The 24,154-nt window shown below is 41.8% G+C and overlaps 1 protein-coding gene across 1 annotated transcript; it reads left to right on the plus strand.

Moving 5' to 3' along the window:
* The first annotated feature begins 242 nt into the window (after positions 1-242).
* LOC142931621 (uncharacterized) lies at positions 243-23,386 on the plus strand. Its single transcript, XM_076075618.1, has 8 exons — positions 243-921; positions 8,592-9,786; positions 10,788-10,874; positions 10,959-11,110; positions 11,225-11,399; positions 16,723-16,806; positions 18,408-18,553; positions 22,224-23,386. The coding sequence occupies exons 1-8, from the start codon at positions 675-677 to the stop codon at positions 23,126-23,128; spliced, it is 2,991 nt and encodes a 996-aa protein (XP_075931733.1). The 5' UTR covers positions 243-674; the 3' UTR covers positions 23,129-23,386.
* The last annotated feature ends 768 nt before the right edge of the window (positions 23,387-24,154 follow it).

The raw sequence follows: 24,154 nt of genomic DNA on the forward strand, positions 1-24,154 counted from the left end.
AACGAGTAAATAGATTATATGAGTTACCTCATCTAGTGAGGAAAGAGCCTGAAAACTTTTAAATCAGGGAGTACAAAGTATACAATAAATACACACAATTATACATCATATTTTTTGTTGTTTTCATGGTAACGTGATATGTTGCAGCAAAGTGCTGTCCCGTTCATATTCACACCATCTCAAGCCCTCACAGCCTCTCACACTCACCAGGTGACGTCAGTAAGTCCTTGAGGGTTCAGGGTTTGAGGGTTTAGGGGGGACATTGGGATTGGGCCAGAGTCTGGTTGAAGAGTTTGTTCCTCCTTGTTGTAAACCGGTTTCCCTCGTGAGTTCTACACTTTTAGTCTCACAGTTGATCAGATACAAACAAACAACCGGAGTGAACCACCAGAGCCCGCATGTGTCTGTTTAAGTGGACTTTGTACAAAGTTTTACCTCAGACTCATCTGTTAGCCACCAATGCTAAACGAAGCTAGCGTAGCGTGCTAGCAGGAAATAGACGGAGACGGACCTACACAGCGCTAGTCGGAGTCTCTGTTCGATAGAAACTAAACTGTGTTTTTCATCGACCCACAAAGTCCACATGAACCTATCTGAGTGGACTCTGTGTTGTCTCGCTTCATTTAAAACGTCCGGATTGTCTCCTGGTGTCCTACGGAGCTAATGAGGTTAGCATGCTAGCAGGAAGTAGACGGACCCGAGCAACAAGCGCAGGTCAGAGTGAGAACATGTCTAAAGTCCAAATGCTGAGATGTTTAGTCAACCAGCGACTAACTGCGGCTGCTGAAGAGATATTTGGTGTGTTTGAAAGAACGATAGCAGAGTACGAGGAGGAACTCTCTCGTTCAAAAGAGGAGAACGAGCGACAACGGAAACTACTGGACGCTGTTTTCATCCCTCAGCTTCGGTTACACAGAGCAGGTTGGTTCATTCACATCGTGCACTGAAGTATTCACATCATGTACTGAAGTAAAATTATAGGTACTGTGCTTAAGTATTTCAAAACTCTGCAGCTTTATTCTTCACCTCTACTACATCTCAGAGGTACATATTGTACTTTTATTACTGTACTACATCTCAGAGGTACATATTGTACTTTTTACTCTACTACATCTCAGAGGTACATATTGTACTTTTATTACTGTACCACATCTCAGAGGTACATATTGTACTTTTATTACTGTACTACATCTCAGAGGTACATATTGTACTTTTATTACTGTACTACATCTCAGAGGTACATATTGTACTTTTATTACTGTACCACATCTCAGAGGTACATATTGTACTTTATACTGTACTACATCGGAGAGGTACATATTGTACTTTTATTACTGTACTACATCTCAGAGGTAGATATTGTACTTTTTACTGTACTACATCTCAGAGGTAGATATTGTACTTTTTACTGTACTACATCTCAGAGGTACATATTGTACTTTTTACTGTACTACATCTCAGAGGTAGATATTGTACTTTTATTACTGTACTACATCTCAGAGGTACATATTGTACTTTTATTACTGTACTACATCTCAGAGGTACATATTGTACTTTTATTACTGTACTACATCTCAGAGGTACATATTGTACTTTTATTACTGTACTACATCTCAGAGGTACATATTGTACTTTTATTACTGTACTACATCTCAGAGGTACATATTGTACTTTTATTACTGTACTACATCTCAGAGGTACATATTGTACTTTTATTACTGTACTACATCTCAGAGGTACATATTGTACTTTTATTACTGTACTACATCTCAGAGGTACATATTGTACTTTTATTACTGTACTACATCTCAGAGGTACATATTGTACTTTTTACTCTACTACATCTCAGAGGTACATATTGTACTTTTATTACTGTACTACATCTCACAGGTACATATTGTACTTTTATTACTGCACTACATCTCAGAGGTACATATTGTACTTTTATTACTGCACTACATCTCACAGGTACATATAGTACTTTTATTACTGTACTACATCTCAGAGGTACATATTGTACTTTTATTACTGTACTACATCTCACAGGTACATATAGTACTTTTATTACTGTACTACATCTCAGAGGTACATATTGTACTTTTATTACTGCACTACATCTCACAGGTACATATAGTACTTTTATTACTGTACTACATCTCAGAGGTACATATAGTACTTTTATTACTGCACTACATCTCAGAGGTACATATAGTACTTTTATTACTGTACTACATCTCAGAGGTACATATTGTACTTTTATTACTGTACTACATCTCAGAGGTACATATTGTGCTTTTATTACTGTACTACATCTCAGAGGTACATATTGTACTTTTATTACTGCACTACATCTCAGAGGTACATATAGTACTTTTATTACTGTACTACATCTCAGAGGTACATATTGTACTTTTATTACTGCACTACATCTCAGAGGTACATATAGTACTTTTATTACTGTACTACATCACAGAGGTACATATTGTACTTTTATTACTGCACTACATCTCAGAGGTACATATAGTACTTTTATTACTGTACTACATCTCAGAGGTACATATTGTACTTTTATTACTGTACTACATCTCACAGGTACATATAGTACTTTTATTACTGTACTACATCTCAGAGGTACATATTGTACTTTTATTACTGCACTACATCTCACAGGTACATATTGTACTTTTATTACTGCACTACATCTCAGAGGTACATATTGTGCTTTTATTACTGTACTACATCTCAGAGGTACATATTGTACTTTTATTACTGCACTACATCTCAGAGGTACATATAGTACTTTTATTACTGTACTACATCTCAGAGGTACATATTGTACTTTTATTACTGTACTACATCTCACAGGTACATATAGTACTTTTATTACTGTACTACATCTCAGAGGTACATATTGTACTTTTATTACTGCACTACATCTCACAGGTACATATAGTACTTTTATTACTGTACTACATCTCAGAGGTACATATTGTACTTTTATTACTGCACTACATCTCACAGGTACATATAGTACTTTTATTACTGTACTACATCTCAGAGGTACATATTGTACTTTTATTACTGCACTACATCTCACAGGTACATATAGTACTTTTATTACTGCACTACATCTCAGAGGTACATATTGTACTTTTTACTGTACTACATCCCAGAGGTACATATTGTACTTGTCAGATGACAGTTTCTCATCCTCTTCCTTTTAAGTATGGAGTTTTCTTTCCCGATATTTATTCCAGAACGTGTTCTTGTCATTTGAAATCATGACTTATTGATTTCACTTCAGATTTTTTAAGGCTCTCCCTCTGAACTGTCCTCACACTCACAAAGCCTCTGCCTGCTCTTGGATTTGTGCTCAGACTGTTTACATGTACTCAGATTTAGTTTTGCTTGCTCAGATTTTTTGTGCTCCAGCTTCAGGGGTGCAAGGCCGAGATCCTCCTTGTGCCACTGGCACCTCAGTGACTAGTCTGTGGCACTTCAGCGTCAGTCAGGCGTTATTTTTCAATTGTCATTATTTATTGCTTCATGAACTACACATGCTCACTCTTCTATTGCATACAAATAACAAGTAAATACATGCTGTATACAACTAGGTTACAAACTAACCATCAACATCAAATATCAGATGAAATAACCAGCATTCAATACACCTGTATCAATAACCTAGACCAGAGGTCTTCAACAGGGGGTCCGCGACCCCTAGGGGGTCCGCGGAGGTACTGCAGGGGGTCCGAACTTTTTTGTTGATTTTTATGTCTATTATTTTAAAACCTTTTAAACTCTAGCCCTATTTGTAGGCCTCTGCTCGAAAATGGCATACCCATACTAAAGTGACCAGAGTTCTGTAACTACAAGGTATATTTTAATAATTTTTGATGCTATAATCAGATAACACTTTGAGATTGTTCAGATGGGTAAATATTGTGTATATGTTGCTGGTTAATATAGTACATGAAGATATTACACAGCTCAAATTGAAAATATTCAGGTTCGCCTGGAAAAAAAAGCACTTTTATTGATATTATGTTTTTGAAATAATGCAGCTGGCTGTCTAAAAACTCTCCCAAATCATAGCACAACCGATCAGTAGTTGTTGAGTAAAGGTTGGCTGGGATAAAGTGAAGAATAAAAGGCTTTAGTACAGAGAGGTCACGCGAGGTCGTCATTTTTGAACCAGCTGTTGCAGCTCTTATATTGTACTTTTATATACTATATAACTATATATTTCACTTTTTTTTATCACTCATATTATTCAATACATCCAAATACAGCTGTTTGAAATCATTTTGAGAGCCAGGGTCCTCTCAGAGTATGTTTCTGGCTGTCATCCATAGGATTTTCTCAGTTCCTGTGTGTGTATGGGGCTGTAGCTCAGCCTATCATCGGTCGATTTCAGTCAATGAGCCCGCCTTCGACGCGTCAGAGTCTCAGGAAGGCGGTGAAAACCGATGAAAACCAGACAGGATGCAGTTGCCAACAATGTTTCTAGCTTTCAACAGGATCATTTTCGACGTTATGTTTGTGTTTTCTTCATAAAGGTGAGCAAAAACCAACGATTTTTTCTGGTGAAGGCAACTGTTATGTTGCCGTTGTTGGCTCACAGCTTTGTAGTGGTTTCACGGAGAGAAAAACCAAAGGTATTTATGCATTCGGCGTCGAATGCTAAAGCTAAAAAATGTAATGGTTAGCTCGGTAGCCGTTAGCTTCGTCTTCCAAAATCGATGTGCAATAACTATGACGGCGATTTTTGGCCAGAAATTCATGCTTTAATGCCACATTTTCTAGGTGCTTATATTAGTAGTCTATAGTTGTGTTTGGAGTGTGTAAAAAGTGACTTATATGATAGTGTTGCCCATACGTTGCTGTTTAATCCGGTATATGAAATGTACAAATCCGAAATATTGGCGATCACTAGGCATTTTCCGGACAATAATTTCAACCCTGCCTAAGCCCGAGAGCCCCGAAATCTGGGGGTGCCGTGTGCATACGGTTTTAATAATTCAGTATTGTATGCAAGATAACAGGTATGTTTCTGCATGGCAGTGGCACTAATAGGCCATCACTCATTTTCGTTTCCACATTTATGTTTAAAATGAAAACATCAGTGTGAATAGCTTGTATGCATGATTACCATGCAGTTGACAGACAATGTTGATATTGGCATTGGTATCAGTTGACAAGGTATGTTTATAAATGGCAGTGGCACGGCCTCCCTACTCACTGTACCTTGCACATGTTTAAAATAAAAACATGAATATATGAACCTGTGTATTATTGAATAGCTTCGTATTGAATGCACAATAAAGAGGTATGTTTATACACGGCACTAGGCCCAGTTTAATATAAAACACAATTTTATACAATATATATAGTCGGGGTCCCTGCTCCATCTCTATCAGTTTGGGGGTCCTTGGCCAGAAAAACGTTGAAGACCCCTGACCTAGACAATTAACAAAGACAGGTAAATATAACAAATCTATGGTTTAAATACACGCATACTGCCATCTAGTGGTAGAAATGGTAAACACTCTTAAACGCAGTACGGTGGAAGAATAAACAGCAACAACTCTGCACACAACAATTACTTTGATTAAACTATATTACAAACTGTATTGCATCAAACAATCTACAGATTAATCGAAAACTTGATTCTTGCTGTGTACATGGATAAATGAATATTAAATCGCATGTAGTCAACTATTGTTGCTAACATACTCCCATTGGCCCACGTTTATTAATTTATTTTTCTTCTAATGTTACCCTGGTATGCGCTTGCATCATAGACCAACACTTTTCTTGCATACGGTCATTCTATTGCCTTCACTTTTATTTTGACATTTTCTTACTTCCGGACTACCCGTTTTACTTTGCGTCGCTCTTCAAAAGAAAAAACATATAAACCATAAAACAAACTATCAAAACGTACACGGACCAGGGGGGCACACTCCTCTGACTGCTGGCGGCACTCCTGTGACAACTGTTGGCACTGGCAGCTTGTGGCACCTAATGACATACATATACATATAAGCAGAGGAAGAGTGAAGATATTTTCAGACTTGTATTTTGTATATGGGTTTTTATTTTAAAACGTTTTCATATATATACTTTTAAATGATAATAAAACGGATGATTTATTTTCATTATTTTAGCCGATTGTAAATTACTATAAAAGTAATAATTTGGAAAGTGTGTATTATGTTCCCTTTTATTGCAAAACCAGCAAAACCATACTTGAATAAAATGAATGAGACACAACAAAGTACAACGTGGTTACTCTCAGGATGTACTGGTGGCTCAGGTGACTCAACTAAAATCCATACTATGATGATAAAACTGATTTATGGCAGCTGACCAATCGTAACAACAATGGATGTTCTCAGGAAATGTGGCTCCGCCCGCTCAGCTCGGCAGCTTCTTGACGAGTGCCGAATGAGTGCCTCTCGCTGCCACAGTTGTGCCGCCTAACTGCCGCTTGCCGCTGAAGTGCCACTGACTAGTCACTGAGGTGCCAGTGCCACAAGGAGGATCTCGCTGTCTGCAATCCAAGACTTTATTATATTGCTTTCTTTTAAAATATAAGAACAATTATGCTACACAGCTTCTGTTGGTGTGCTAGAGTGGAACTAATTCACAGCCTTTTCAATGATAAACCTCTTGAATAATGATACCGGTCCTAAGTTTTTAAATCGATCCTCTTCAAGATGAGTCACGATTGAATATCTGTTAGACGATACGTGGGAGTCGGGGATTCGGCGTTTAGTAGGAGAAGGTGTAATAGTGTAAGTGAGGATGCTGCTTCCAATCTGCTGCTAGGCGCGACTTAAATATATTTAAGGAAGGGCTGTCGACTGTGTCTTGCCTTAAGGTATTCCATGCCATGCTGATTCTGGCTGTGAAAAAAATTGTCCCGATGCCAGTTTGATGATTTGTAGTTTCTGACTGTGGCCTCGGGTTGTGGTTGATAGTGATGGCCATAGCATGGAATTTCCGCAAGTGGAGCAGGGTCTGTTGCATTTAACGCTGTCATAGCCCCGTAGGATTTTAAAGCACTGGATTATGTCTGTTCGTTGTCGGCGGTATTCCAGTGTGGGTAGGCCTAGGTGTACTAATCGCTCTGGGTAGGATTTATCGGAAGTGCCTTGTACTAGTCTCGTGGCCCGGCGCTGGACTTGTTCAATTGCATCCTTTTCCCGTTTGAATTTAGGTGACCATATGGCTGAAGCGTACTCCAGATGAGGGCGGACGAGTCCTTTGTGTAAAAATGATGTCTTGTCCATCGCTTTGAAGGTTAGTTTGATGGCACCCAGTGTGCGGTTGGCCTTGCTCACTTGAGTTTGAATGTGTTTTTGGAAGCTCAGTTTATGGTCGATCACTACACCAAGATCTTTCTCTGCTCCTGTTGATTCAAGGCTATGTGTAACTCCATCTGCACTGATCATTGTGTAGGTCAGAATGGGGTTGTTGTGTCCGAGGTGCAAGACTTTGCATTTCTCGGGGTGGAAGAGCATTTGCATCAGAACTGACCAGGCCTGGAGTTGATCTAGATCAGTTTGAAGATTTTGTGTTTTGTGGGCGTCCAATATGGCTTGGTAGATTTTTGTATCGTCGGCAAACATGGATATGAAGTTGCTGAGGAGACTAGGAATGTCGCTGACGAAGAGGGTGAACACTAGCGGGCCCAGGACGGAACCCTGTGGGACACCACTAGTTACTTCAGTCCAGTTTGAGAGCTTCCCGTTAACTGTTACTTGCTGTCTTCTCTTTGTCAGAAAGTTCCTGATCCATAGCGGAATATTATCTCGGATGCCGAAGGAGGAAAGCTGTGCAAGTAGGCGTTTGTGCGGGACTGTGTCGAAGGCCTTGGCATAGTCCAGGAATACGACATCTACTGGTAAACTGTGGCTTAGTGCCTCCGTCCACATGTCAAGTGCCTCTCGGAGATGAGTCACTGTTGATTTCCCCGACGTAAATCCATGTTGTTGGTCTCATTGGAGGTTGTTGTTTTTCAGGTGTTCTACTATTGCGTATGACATAATACGCTCCAGGACCTTGCATATCACCGATGTCACCGAGACGGGTCTATAGTTGGCTGGGTTGGATTTGTCGCCCTTCTTGTAGATTGGTGTCACTGTGGCTGATTTCCATTGTTGTGGTACCTCGCCGCTTGATAGGCTAGTACTACATATAATGCTGAGTGGAAGAGCTCTGGTATCTGCCAACTCGTTCAGGACCCGGGGATGGATCTGGTCTGGGCCTGCTGATTTGTCAGTTCGAAGTGAGCGCAGCTTCTTCAGAACCAATTCCTGTGTGATGGAAAGATTAAGCTCGGAGTGTAGTAGTTTCGGGTCAGGTTGAGGAATGGCGGTCACATCCTCGAATGTGAATGTATTTGCATGCTGCTGATTCAGGATTTCGGCATTGCCCATGTCGTCGCTAATGAATTGTCCGTCCGTATTGCGGAGGTCTGCAATATTGACCCTGATGGCTCTCCTGCTGTTGATGTAGCTCCAAAAAGCTTTGTTGTTATGAGATTCCTAAGACATATGAATGTATTTTATTATTCTCCACAGACGTCCAGCAGCTGTTGGTGGTTAAAGAAGAGCAGCAGGAGTGGAGCTCCAGTCTGGACCAGCAGGACCCAGAGCCCCCACACATTAAAGAGGAACAGGAGGAACTCCGGACCAGTCAGGAGGGAGAGCAGCTTCATGGTCTGGAGGAGGCTGACATCAAATTCTCATTCACTCCTGTGAAGAGTGAAGATGATGAAGAGGAAACTCAGTACTCACAGCTTTATCAAAGACAAACTGAACAGATAGGAACAGAAGCTGATGGAGAGGACTGTGGAGGACCAGAACCAGACAGGAACTCAGATACTGATAACGAGACTGAAGACTCTCCTGAACCCGAGACTGATGACAGTGATGACTGGAAACAGAACAGAGACCAACAATCAGGTTCAAACTCTATGAAAAATGTGCTTGATGATGATGAGGAAGCTCAGTCCTCACAGCTTCATCAAATACAAACTCAGGAGAACAGAGAGGAAGAGCATTTGAAAACAGAAACTGATGGAGAGGAAGCCAGATCAGATCCAGATAGTCCTTTACAACCAGCTGCTGATGAGACTTCACACTCCTCTGAATGTGAGACTGATGACGGTAGAGATTGGGAGGAGACTCAGGAATCTCAGTCAGATTTAAACCATCTGCAAAACAATGAAGTACCTGTAAGTGATATGGACAGTAATACTGGAAAAACATCAATCAGCTCCTCTGAATGTGCTGGAAGCTTTAACAACAAGAGAAACCTGAAGAAACACACTAAGTCCAAAACAGGAGTGAAACTATTTCAATGTTCAGTTTGTGGCAAAAGATTTGTATTCCATAGTGTTTTTAAAAATCACTTGACTGTCCACACAGGGGAGAAACCATTTAGTTGTTCAGTTTGTGGTAAAACGTTTGCGCGAAAGGGATCCCTGAAACGACACATGACTTTCCACACAGGGAAGAAACCATTTAGTTGTTCAGTTTGTGGTAGAGCATTTGCACATAAGGGAAACCTGACACAACACATGTATATCCACGCAGGGGAGAAACCATTTAGTTGTTCCGTTTGTGGTAAAACATTTGCACAAAAGGGATCCCTGAAACGACACATGACTATCCACGCAGGGGAGAAACCATTTAGTTGTTCAGTTTGTGGTAAAGCATTTGCACATAAGGGAAACCTGACACAACACATGTCTATCCACACACGGGGGAAACTGTTTAGTTGATCAGTTTAAAATAAAAGATTCTCTTGTCTCTGTAATTTCATGAATCTTAATTGTATTGGTGACAGTGTCAGAAATACATGAGACATGTTTAAACACTTCAAAACTGTCAGACTCCAAAATCTGTTTATTCAGCTAAGATGAAGCTACACATCAATTTAAATCCTGTTGGTATTTGTCTCTATATGTTCTCATGTTGTCATGTATTTAATATTGTGTTTCTTGTCCCCTATACAGCACTATCGTTTGAGCTGAATTATCATCGGTGATGAAACTGAGGCAAATATTTAACCTTCTTTCTCTTCAGCAACGTTTTCTCTCGTTTAAATTCATTACTTCCGTGATTTTGTTTCACTCTACAAACTGCAATTTTGTTCCATAACTGATGAAAGAAATAAGTGGTTAGTTGTCTCCATCCTTCTTTTTTATTCAACATCACCCTCTACTGACCTCATCTCTTTGAGATATAGTGATTCTGTCCGATGGAAGGAGAATCTTGCATATTCAGCAAAGATTTCAGTTATAGTTCCTTGTGTTGATGAGCTGGAACTTTGGTTTAGGACGTGAATATTTAATCTTTTGTTTCCAGACTTTTCTCTCTTTGATTTAGTAGAAGAACTATTGTAACAACTCTTCAAGTAATCTGTTCTAATTGTTTTCGTGATGGCTCACAAACAGTTGAAAAGTTCCGCCAATGTCTTCACCATCATAACTGCAGTTCAATTTGTTCTTTCGTTTGCCTGTTTTTCAGAAATAAATCCTAAGAAACTGAAACTTTTAATGGACAATGGACTCTTTATCCTGCGTATACCACATACTCATGGTGCTTCAGTGGCCCTTTGATTCATGTTACTGTTAGATTTTTCTGACAAATGGCCACTAGTATGCTACTTCGGAACACTTGTTTTCTATACAGATTTTTACTATTAACTTAAATAAAATGAAAACGTATTTGGAACTCAGATCCAGATTTAGAACAAAATACCACTCGCAGGAGGATCTGGATGAAGACAGAGCTGGTGTCGATGGGTCTCTCGCCAGGCTCCATTCCTCTGCGCAACCCCATGAAGATGGTGTCATGGTGGCATTTGTCATGGTGGGGTTTCCCTCCCCAGCGAGAATGAATTGACAGCATCATCTGACAGTACTAGCTGTTGTCATCCAGGCTGTGCTGTAAAGTGTGCAGGAAGAGGTGGTACGCTGACAACCCACTGTGGCTGGACAAACTCCCAAAGAGGTTCATAAACCTGTTGCCAGCAATAATGATCTACAATAAGGCCATATGTAAATCGGATATGGACGAGCTCAGGCCGACAGGTAACTCACCCACCGACATGGCAAAGCAGATCATGGAGATGATGCACCTGAAATTTGAACCTGCTCACCTGGCCTAACTCCTCAGTTGCCAAAACATCATGGATGCTGAGGCAGGAAAGTACGACCAAAGAACCATCACTCAGTTTATCAGACAGGAAACCAAGCCAGCTCCCTTCGGAGAGTACGGTGATCCAGATGGCTGGAACGGGATCTCTGTATCTGCTCACTACCTGACTGACTGTCTGCTGCACGAGTATCAACACCAGGGGAGTGCCATCACATTTCAGAGGTATTGCACGTGTTCGCGTTGTGTGTGTGCTTCTCTGCTCACCTTTTTTCCACAAATTGACATTTTTATTCAGTTTTAACCACATGCCCACTCCCTTATTACATCATCATAACAAACAGCATATGAATCCAGCCAACCTGATAACCCTCCCCTAATCCTCACAACCAATCACAAAACACTCCATGAAACTTGCTCTGTTCAACACCCGGTCACTAAGCAACAAAAGCCCAATCATCAATGAATTCATTCCAGACCACAACCTTGATATCACAGACAAACACCCGTGCACCATCACTGTCTGTAATATCAAGTCCGTCTGCCCCTCATCCCTGTCATCCTGTCTCACTGACAAATTATCCACCAAAACCGGCTTCATAGTTCACACTCTGGCTTACAAGGAACACATACAGCAATACAAACTGGCTCTCTATATCGCACGCTCCACCTACTACTCTGGCATCATCCACTCCGGTTCCGTTAACCCCAAGGTCCTCTTCTCCACAATAAACAAACTCCTCAAACCTATGGACAATCTCTCCCACTCCTCCACAGCAGATAAATGCAACTCCTTCCTGGCATTCTACAAAGCAAAAATTGAGACAATCTACAACTAACTGGTCTCTTCCAGCCCCGCCACCCCAACCCTGTATCTGTAAATCCTCCACTAACTGACCGGTGATTCTCCCTGATCTCCCCCTCAGATCTCAATAAATCACATTCTGGCATGAAGACTCTGACCTGTGACCTGGACCCTTTCCCTTCCACTTTAGTCATGACTTGTCTCCCGGCCCTCCGCCCACACCTCCTCTCTGTCATCAACTCCTCCCTGTCTACTGGCTCTGTCCATCCAGCCCTCAAACTCGCCTCAGTCACACTAATCCTCAAAAAGCCTGGCCTTCACCTTGACATCCACAACAACTTCAGACCCATCTCCAACCTCCCTCTTCTGTCCAAAATACTGGAACATGTTGTGGAAAATTATCTTTTTAAGCTCCCTGTGAGAAATAACCGAGATGAGAAACTTCTTAAAGTATTAAAATCATATTTAATGAACAGACACTTGTAATAATAATTCATCTGAATGGATAGAGCTCTTTCCCCACAGTTGGTTTGGAGGTCTAACAACAATGAATAGTTAAAACAGAGTATATATGCACATTATCTCACCCCCCCCCCCCCCCCCCCCCCTTCGCAGATGTCGTCCTGGTCTTGTCATATCCCCCCGGTGGCACTCAAGTGGAGTCACGCTGCGTGCTTGACTGACATCTCGAAGTGGATGACGACACACCACCTCAAGCTCAACCTGGACAAAACCGAGCTACTGTTCAACCTGAAGGGTTGCCCGCACCGAGACCTGTCCATCACCATTGACGATACCGTGGTCACTCCAACTCGGACTGCGAGAAACCTGGGTGTGACCCTGGATGACCAACTGTCGTTCTCAGCAAACATTGCATCGGTTACACGCTTCTGCAGATTCCTGCTCTACAACATCAGGAGGATTCGCCCCTTCCTCACTGATGAGACGGCGCAGGTGCTCATCCAGGCTCTTGTCATCTCCCACCTGGACTACTGCAACTCACTACTTGCCGGAGCCCCGGCGTCGGCCATCAGACCTCTGGAGCTTGTCCAGAAAGCTGCAGCTCGCCTGGTGTTCAATCGCCCCAAGTTCTCCCACACAACTTCCCTTCTCCGTTCTCTACACTGGCTACCTGTAAGAGCTTGCATCCAGTTTAAGACTCTGGTGCTAGCCTACAGGGCAGTGAAGGGAACAGCTCCTTCCTATCTCCAGGCCATGGTCAAGCCCTACACCCCCGCCCGACCTCTTCGCTCTGCTGCCTCGGGGCGATTGGTTGCCCCGTCGCTCAGAGGTCCCTGGGACAGATCGACCCGGTCACGGCTGTTTTCTGTCCTGGCCCCACAGTGGTGGAATGAACTCCCCACCGACGTCAGGACAGCGGAGTTGCTGCCCATCTTTCGGCGCAGGCTGAAAACTCACGTCTTCAAGAAGGCCTACCCTTAGCCTACCACTTAGCACATCTATTGTATTCATACTAGCTTATTGCACTTATTGTATTCATATTAGTTTGTGACACTTATTGCATTCGTTTGTTTCTGCACTGTACTTTGGCTCTGGTTTATGCTCTTAGATGCTTGTTTGAAGAAAGGAGATGCACTTGTGACTTCTGGTGACTACTTGTTCTCTCGAAAACCGATGTTGAATACACTTATTGTAAGTCGCTTTGGATAAAAGCGTCTGCTAAATGACTGTAATGTAATGTCCTCCTCTGTCTGCCAATGCACCCACCAAGGCCAGGTTCCTAGCCTTGTTGTGGGAAGAGGGTTAGGTGGTGAGATCAGGATGACACTACAGCAAGAAGGAAATGCTAAAATACCTTCGATATGAGATCGTTTATCATTAGCTTTTAAATAAGTCTGGTTGGCCTCGTCTGCATATATGCAGGTTTTAAGCGATACAAGTTATAACAAAGAGAAGGTATGATAAAATTCTCCAACAGAACGCACTGTTGACCACCAACTCAAAACTCACCTGGACTCGAACCAACTGCATGAACCATTTCAATCTGTATGGCTCCACTGTTCCTGCTTCCACACATGTCCGTAACCTTGGAATCATCTTTGATCAAACCCTCTCCTTTGAACGCACCGTCAATCACATCACAAAAAACGCCTTCTTTCATTTCAAAAACATCGCCCGTCTTCGCCCCTCCCTCTCCTCCTCAGGCGCTAAAACACTCATCCTCGCCTTCATCACCTCTGGACTGGATTACTGCAACATCATCCTGTACGGCTCACCCACCAAAATCATCACCAAACTACAATACATCCAGAACTCTGCTGCCCGTCTGCTCTCCCACTCCACCAGAGACCACATCAGCCCAGCCCTTCAGAACCTCCACTGGCTCCCCATACAGTTCAAGATTCTTCTCAACACATACAAAGCCCTTCATAGCCTCGCCCCTTCAAACCTTTCGGACCTCCTGCATCGACACACTCCCACCCGCAACCTCAGATCCTCTGCCGCCAACCTCCTTACCCCCCCTACTCTGGCCACGCATCGGACCTGGGGGGACAGGGCCAATTCCATCGATGCCCCCTCCCTCTAGAACTGCAAGGAAGGTCACCTTTTCATCCGGCACCATGTCATCGTATGCGGTCATGAATGAGAACTGGATGATCCTTTCATAGGTGATGGTGCAGTCTGAGACAGTGAAGCCCATGTACGAGGGAATACCACACCTTTGACAGCGTTAATAATGCTCCAATTTCATTGGCTGTCATAGAGTTCCACCTATAGGCGACTGGCCATTGTAGTAATTCAAGCAGTTCAGGAGCAGAGTCTGATGAAACGGTCAAGAGAGCGAGTGCTAGTCAAATGCCGAGGGCTGAAATCCAAAATAATGGTTGGAAAGTCATAATTGTGTTTGATGAGCATTTCCATCTCTTAACGGTGGCTAAAGCTCTAGAGAAAAATGAGGTAAAGTGAAGTATGCAAAGTACTAACAAGCAAATACTTGTATACGCGGTGAGTAGAGCTATCTGTCACAGTGGAGGATATTAAAACAGAACTGAAAGGAGGGAATGTGATTGATGCAAAACGTATTACTTCTGAAGTATGTGGAGAAAGAACACAGACGCTATCAGTAATGAATGAGTAAGGAAAGTTCTACCAGGTTTCTTTAGCTACTCGGTAAGAGAGTTCATTCCTCCAGCACAAAGATGCTTTAAATGCCAGAGAATGGACCATACTGCCAGCCAGTGTAAAGGTAAAGAACGATGTGCTAGATGTGGAGCTGATCATGCTTTTGGGAAGTGTGGGAAAGATGTGCTGGTTAAATGTTGTAACTGTGGAGATCACAGCTTTTGAGGGATGTGAAGTACAAAAGCATGCAAGAGAGATAAATAAATTGAAAGTACTAAACATTTCATAAGCAGTTAACAGTGAACAAGTTGCAAAGGAAGACAGTTCTGTAAGGAATAACTTGGGAATCAATAGCAATCCTCCTAGTTCAGGAAGCAGTCAGACTCATCAGATACAATAGACCTTCTATTAGTGCAGAGTAAAGGAGGGAACCATGCTAGTGGATAAAGTAAACTTTGTTGCATTCATATGTAAAGTGGCTTACATTGGGTTAGAGCAAAATGATAGGAATGAGAGAATCAAAACAACAGTGGAAGCAGCAAAAGAGTACCTTAGTGTTTCAAGCACAGAATACAATAAATGATGAACCCTTTCACTTATGATTTGTCTTGTGATTAAACTAGTAATGGTACTTAACATCTGTAGTGACTTTAACAAATATCCATTTTTATCTTAAAGCCACTGGGGGGCGAACAGGAGAACTTGTTCGGACGTGTGTTCTATGCCACAAACATTTCACTGTCCAATGTCGATCTGTTGATCCATTTATTCCGTTTGCACATTGACACGATAACAGAACACCACAGGATACTACATGACAGGATAGTACACCTTGACACGGTCAAAAACTGTTAGCTTCCCGTCCACACACACCTGATTCTCGTTACCAGGCACTTACCTATATGCACTTTTATGTCAATGTGCCACCCAGTGTTCAATGTCAGAACTGCACATCGAAACCCACCCCATGTTTCCCTCAAAGAAAAAAGAAAACAACAAAACCACATTATGGCTCCAACAACATCTATCAGTGGAATGCCAGAAGCTTGATAGCAAATGAACAGGAATTTAAGAAGGTCATAAAGGATTTAAATGATAAACCAGACATTGTATAAATTCAAGAAACATGGCTCGGACCACATCTAGATTTAGTTATGGCAGGATGGCAGACGACATCAGTCTGAGTGAGAAGTGATGGAAGTAAATGTAAAAAGATGTTACTTTTTATAGATTAAGGTTAGGACATACAGGACTCAATGACACGTTATAAACACCATGAAAAAGACAAGAGTGGGATAAATGTGAGATATGCAAAAGTAAAGAAAGTGTTGAACATGTGCTGATAGAAGGAGGAAGTTCAGTGTGGAGAGAGAGAGACTGAAGAACAGAGTGATAGATACAGGAAGAGAGTGGAGCATCAAAGGACTGTTAGAGACAGGGGACAAACAAGTTCAGTTAAAAGGGCTTTATCTACATTTATGAATGGAACAGGTTTCATATCCAGAATATAACTTCGATATGAAGTTTATTTTAAATTAATAATAATAAAATGATTGTGTTTAATGACAAATGTAATAAAGTCATGTTGTTAAACACTCCCGTACAGTAGGTGGCAGCATGAACCTTAAACGTTGGTTTGTAGTCCGCCAATAAACTCAGAAGAAGAAGGAGAAGAAGAAGAAGAAGAAGATTCACTAAAGCTATCCAGAGTTTGTTCCTCCTTGTTGTAAACCGGTTTCCCTCGTGAGTTCTACACTTTTAGTCTCACAGTTGATCAGATACAAACAAACAACCGGAGTGAACCACCAGAGCCCGCATGTGTCTGTTTAAGTGGACTTTGTACAAAGTTTTACCTCAGACTCATCTCTGTTAGCCACCAATGCTAAACGAAGCTAGCAGGAAATAGACGGACCTACACAGCGCTAGTCGGAGTCTCTGTTCGATAGAAACTAAACTGTTTTTCATCGACCCACAAAGTCCACATGAACCTGTCTGAGTGGACTCTGTGTTGTCTCGCTTCATTTAAAACGTCCGGATTGTCCCCTGGTGTCCTACGGAGCTAATGACGTTAGCATGCTAGCAGGAAGTAGACGGACCCGAGCAACACAGCGCAGGTCAGAGTGAGCATTTGTTTGGAGAACAAGTTTATGTGATTTAGTGAAAATGTGTAAAGTCCAAATGCTGAAGAACGATAGCAGAGTACGAGGAGGAACTGTACCTTTAGTAAAGGTCATCAGGTACCCGTTATGCTGCGTTCACACCAAACGCGGCGCGAATTATTCGCGCGAGTAGATTACATACAAAGTCTATGCGCGGCGCGATAGACGCGAATTTGATCGCGCCAAACGCGTGAGTTGAAATTTTTCAACTTCGGCGAAATATTCGCGTTACGCCCCAGCGCGATAGCCTATCAGCGTTGAGTTGCTCCCCCCGTCATCACTGACTTCCTGCCGTTGTTGAATCAGGAAATAAATCCTGTAGCCGTCCGTGTTCACCCAGAGCTCTACGATACCTCATATCAATAGAGACCGGACCAAACTATGTGTATACATGTGTGTGTAAACTATATGGTACAAACAATGGTACAAACTTCTGTCTCATTAGTGGCCTTTCCCCTTTGCAAAGAAGCTCTCCAAAAGTTATTTACTCATTTTCGCTAGTTTGCGGGCTTAATTTTTGAGGTCACGTGACCGAGACAAGCGTCTTGACATGTGTCAAGAGGCACAGGCGGATGAAATTGCAAGAGAATCCGGTCATTTTTCAAAATAAAACTTCTTTCAGACTCTGATAATCAATAAAACGGAAATAATATAATATTTATTCTTTCTGTGCGGCCCGGTACCAAATGATCCGCGGCCCGGTGGTTGGGGACCACTGCGTTAGAGTATTGAGACCCTTTACCAAGGTGATGGCTTGATCCTCATCCGAAATTCGTTGAGTCTCAAGGTTTGTTGGTTGCAGTAACGCGATGCGTGAGACTGGATGGTGAACTATAGGAGAATATTTATTGATGCAGGTTGGGATGATGTTGCCATTCTCTCCCTAGGCTGGTCTTGAATGCGTTAACTGAGGAGGTGCTGATTCTTGACTTGGGCTGTTCCGTACTGGTGTTGTTCTGCTCGCAAAGAAAGGTTTCCGTGGACCAGGCTGGTGCTGTACCTGTAGTCTCAGGTCGTGGCCTCTCGTGGTGGTGCTGAGGGATTTCTTGAACATACTGTTTCCACATACATTACAACATCTGTCAGACTGTACGCTGTTGATTCCTTTCAGTGTCTTAAATCTTTGAACCATGTCGGCTCGTTAATGTGAACTAGTCTTGTGGCGCGTCTCTGTACTTGTTCCAGGGCATCTTTGTCCCGCTTATGTTTGGGCGACCAGATGACTGAGGCGTACTCGAGGTGTGAACTTTCTCGTTCAAAAGAGGAGAACGAGCGACAACGGAAACCATTGGACGCTGTTTTCAACCCTCAGCTTCGGTTACACAGAGCAGGTTGGTTCTCTTTGTTTTATTATCACGTTAAACTGCTGACAAACCAGAGAGGAAAGAAGTATTCACATCGTGCACTGAAGTATTCACATCGTGCACTGAAGTATTCACATCGTGCACTGAAGTATTCACATCGTGTACTGAAGTATTCACATCGTGCACTGAAGTATTCACATCGTGCACTGAAGTATTCACATCGTGCACTGAAGTATTCACATCGTGTACTGAAGTATTCACATCGTGCACTGAAGTATTCACATCGTGCACTGAAGTATTCACATCGTGCACTGAAGTATTCACATCGTGCACTGAAGTATTCACATCGTGCACTGAAGTATTCACATCGTGCACTGAAGTATTCACATCGTGCACTGAAGTATTCACATCGTGCACTGAAGTATTCACATCGTGCACTGAAGTATTCACATCGTGCACTGAAGTATTCACATCGTGCACTGAAGTATTCACATCGTGCACTGAAGTATTCACATCGTGCACTGAGGTAAAGTTATAGGTACTTTGCAAAACTCTGCAGCTTTATTCTTCCCCTCCACTACATCTCAGAGGTACATATTGTACTTTTCAGATGACAGTTTCTCGTACTCTCCCTTTCAAGTATGGAGGTTTTTTTTCCCGATATTTATTCCAGAACGTGTTCTTGTCATTTGAAATCATGACTTATTGATTTCACTTCAGATTTTTTAAGGCTCTCCCTCTGAACCAGGGGTGGGCAAACTTTTTGGCTCGGGGGCCGCATTGAGTTTTAAAATTTGACAGACGGGCCGGGCCAGTAGCAGATGGATGGAGAGTTTGTGTGAACTAATATAAATTACAAGTAAAAGCCATGACCTAAAAAGTAAATAAAACTTACATTTAATTTCAGTGGGGACAGTGTTGTTGGTCACCCTTTAAACCAGTGCATCAACGTTTGGTGTCAGTTTGCTTGTGGCAATTCTCAGGACAGATCTGAGGTGTTCATCAGTTAACTGGGATCTGTGACGTTATTTGTTGATGTTCATCACGCTGAACGTCTGCTCACACACGTAGGTAGAGCCAAACACCAGCATCCTCTGTGCCATCCTCCTAATGTTTGGAAACTTAACTTTGCTTTGTGAAGCATAAAAACTCGTCCAGTTTAAGGGAGTTGAACTTCGTTTTAAAACAAAAACGATCTCCGTCCACACGGCGTTTCAGCATCGTTTTCGAAATGATTTCCGTCCAGAGTAAAACGCCTGAAAACGAATATCACGTGACTATTCACGTACACTGGGCATGTGGGTGTCGGTGTAAACAGGAAGTAGATTGGTTGCTTAGTTTAAAAAAATACGACAGAGTAATAAAGTAGTCTATAATAATGAAAGGTTGTTTGATACTTAGGATCTTCTCTAAAATCTTCCTCTATGAACTCAAACAGACACAGTTAGTGGAAAGTTTTGGAAGTTTTATTTTTCAGACTTAACGTTAGTTACAGCGCTGCAGGTCTTTCGCTCTCTCTCACATACAATTAACTTTAAAAGGAACACTTACACATAAAAGTTTACTAGTTTATGGGTCCATAAATATGGTCAACACGTACTCGTTCAGTTTCGTTGTTCTCACTCGTAGCTCTGCTGGTGGTTGAACTAACTATCTGTCCTACTGCAGAGCATTTAATGTTTTGTTCCTTTACATTTTATCTGCGGACTTCACAGTAGTTGTGCAGAACAAAATAAGCATTAATAAGAAAAGGAAAGTCCTCCGTTTTGTGTCCATCACCCTCCCTAAAGCCGCTAACCCTGACTTCAGACGTCCGCTCAGTAGCGCTGGACACGCTGCTCGCTAATCGCTCCATTAACAGCTGCTTCCTCCGTAATAATGCAGACTTTAACTGAACAACAGTTGCTAGTAAAGACAACAAGGTCAGTAATGCCTGTAATCAGTTGTTCATGTTGAATTAATCTGGTAGTCGATCGGTAATCAATGTTGTTGTTTGTGAGCTTCCGGGTAAGGGTCACGTGATAGGGGTGTCACGAGACGATAACACGTCATGACTGCTAAGAACCAATCAAGTAGGGAACACGGGTGTGGGCGTCATCTAGAGAGAATAGACCAGACCCCAGCAAAGGTCAATTGTGTCTGGAGTGCGCCATCTAGTGGGATCAACTGAAACGTCGGGTATTGCAGGAAAAAGGCAAAATGAATGCGGTCTTTGCTATAATTTGGACAATATTGTACCAATATTTGACAGGCCGGATTAAAAAGCCCAACGGGCCGTATATGGCCCGCGGGCCGTAGTTTGCCCATGCCTGTTCTAAACTGTCCTCACACTCACAAAGCCTTTGCCTGCTCTTGGATTTGTGCTCAAACTGTTTACATGTACTCAGATTTTCTGTGCTCCAGCTTCAGGGTACATTTGCTTAACTGGAGTGTCACTGAAGGGATGACGGGTTCATCCTTTTCTGCAATCCAAGGCTTTATTACATTACTTTGTTTTAAAATAAAAGAACAAATATATATATATACTTGTTCTTTTACTTTAATAGCTTGTTGGGATCTGGCAGGAGCGTGTTTGGTGATCAGCAAATATGAAAAACTAAATTATTAACATCAATAGAATTAATGTCAATATGATTATTAACAATTATTAATAAATACGGACCACCACCCTAAGATCAGGGACCAAGAAAGTATAAATGAAGTCTCATAACTAGTATTCAATCACAATCTCCATAGTTAAAGTACTATTACACATTCAGAGTCAACGGTGAAGGTTTGATATCAGCTATTATCACAATACACATGCACAACGTAATCACAGAATGCTGCTCTTTAAAGTATCGGTGAAAAAAGGAAAACACTCAAAACAAGGAAGATCCTCACCGCCGCAGTAAAATACAGAAACTGCTTCTCTATCACACAGAACCACGACTGGCGGTCTTGGATTCAGCCAGCTGTGGTTTTGGTCTTTTAAACTGATAAAGTCACAATTACCAACTTCACTCGTGGTGATGATCTAACACAACACTATTGCAGCAGTATGGAACACAACAGTAGTTTCTTCACAGCACTAACAGAATTCAGCGGTCCATGAACATACACAAGAACATGTTATAACAAAACGGTAAACTTAGAACAAACAAAACAAGGTAATAAACACACTATGACCTAACTCTGCCTGCCCAGACACAAAGCTTCTTACTGTGACATGACTCCTTATTGGTCGACGTGGTCCTTAGAGTTTCTTGGTTAAAACTTGGCTGCTGAGCTCCAAGCTGTGTGGCGATAAACTCTCTGTGTGGCAGAGAGATTTCCTCAGAAATTAAGAGGATTGTTCTTCCTTACGACTGGCAAAATGTCGACGTTAACAGGGAGATAACAGGGCGAAGAAGTTATCCGCTCTCCTTCGGGATCCAAAAAAACAAGACAGTCTGTTGTTCGTCCAGCGAAGTTAAGACTATGACCTACGTTGTTCACCTCCTTACATGCGCCACAAATAAAAACCTGAAAAGCGCAGAAAAAAGGAAACGGTTAAAAAAAAAAAGAGCAGGATTTGACTGTTTATGTTGATTGAGGTCATTTGGACTATTATATAATAATTATTTAAGAAGTGCGTGTATGCCATTTTTATGACAATAATCGAGAAATTAATATGAGATTACTGAAACGACTGAAAATATTTCATTATTTTCCACAGACGTCCAGCAGCTGTTGGTGGTTAAAGAAGAGCAGCAGGAGTGGAGCTCCAGTCTGGACCAGGAGGACCCAGAGCCCCCACACATTAAAGAGGACCAGGAGGACCCAGAGCCCCCACACATTAAAGAGGAACAGGAGGACCCAGAGCCCCCACACATTAAAGAGGACCAGGAGGACCCAGAGCCCCCACACATTAAAGAGGACCAGGAGGACCCAGAGCCCCCACACATTAAAGAGGAACAGGAGGACCCAGAGCCCCCACACATTAAAGAGGACCAGGAGGACCCAGAGCCCCCACACATTAAAGAGGACCAGGAGGACCCAGAGCCCCCACACATTAAAGAGGAACAGGAGGACCCAGAGCCCCCACACATTAAAGAGGAACAGGAGGACCCAGAGCCCCCACACATTAAAGAGGAACAGGAGGACCCAGAGCCCCCACACATTAAAGAGGAACAGGAGGAACTCTGGACCAGTCAGGAGGGAGAGCAGCTTCAAGGTCTGGAGGAGGCTGATATCAAGTTTACATTCACTCCTGTGAAGAGTGAAGATGATGAAGTTTCTGTCAGTGATTCAAGATGTAGTGCTGGTGAGAAACTATTTAGCTGCTCTGAGTGTGGTAAAAGTTTCATTCGAAATGGAATTCTGAAGAAACACATGATATGTCACACAGGAGTGAAACCATTTCAATGTTTATTTTGTGGCAAAACATTTTCACGAAAGGGAACCCTGACAAATCACATGATTGTCCACACAGGGGAGAAACCATTTATTTGTTCAGTTTGTCGTAAAACATTTGCACGAAAGTCAAACATGAAGTCTCACATGTCTGTCCATACGAGGGAAACTGTTTTTCACTATCAGTGTGTGACTTCATGTGAAACGTTCCACTGCTGTGCAACATGAACAACATGTTTCAGCACGTTTCATCTACATGTGTGTCTTGTGTCTTCATGACAGTCAGAGCATGTGAATGCAGCTCTACTGTTCATCACTATGATGCTGTAACTCAGAGGTGATGATGGTGAAGAGATGTAACTGCTGCTGTGTAAAGGGAACACTGCTGCTAACAAGAACCTGATGTGTTTAAAGTGTTTAAACCAAATGTTATTGACCTTTTGTTCATATAGCAGTACTTTCAAAATAAAAGTGCGCAATACACTACTTTTAAATTCATTATTGAACTTTGTCATAACAGAAAATCATGTGATTAATTGCGATAAAAAATTGTAATCGTTGCTCAGCACTACATAATATACAACTTTATGTGAGCCTTTTTTCTTTTTAAAACTTGAAGTTGAGATTAGATTAAAAAATATATTTGAACCCTTAGATCATATTTCTGGTCATATTGTGCACAGGTCAAATATTCAGTTTCACTGGAGACTAAGTTACAGTGCAGAATTCGTTCCACTGAGACTTTAACATATATTTTGTTAATAATACTTCTGTAATTTGCTTATGTAAGATTTTGAATGTGGTACTTTTACTTGTTATACGCTGGTATCTTTTTCCACTGTTTGGCTTCATAGGCTGCTTACTTTGTATTTGTGGTAAAAGTCAAAAGTTTCAAAGGAACAACTTTTAATTTTATATTTTTTTTATTATTGAGAAAATATAAGTGGGTTGCTTATTTATTGATCATAGTCTATACCCGTTGGTAACGGTAATGCACCAATGTGTTGTTTGCCAGTCGCCAATAACCCCTGAAGAAGAAGAAGAAAATATAGGTAGAAGAAGGACGCAGGAGAGAGACGCATATTAAAGACTTTAGTGGAACAAAAAAGGATCATGAACATGTATTTAATAAATCTTCATAACAAACAGTTATGTTCTTAAAAGCATCTTTACTTTTCTCAACGACAATGAACTGAGAACTCCTTAATGCAACACTAGGCGGCGATAACGCTCCACCTGGTTAGTATTAACACC

This window comes from Anarhichas minor, unplaced genomic scaffold, assembly GCF_050575085.1.
Source record: "Anarhichas minor isolate MPS153535 unplaced genomic scaffold, ASM5057508v1 ptg000053l, whole genome shotgun sequence".
Classification (NCBI taxonomy): domain Eukaryota; kingdom Metazoa; phylum Chordata; class Actinopteri; order Perciformes; family Anarhichadidae; genus Anarhichas; species Anarhichas minor.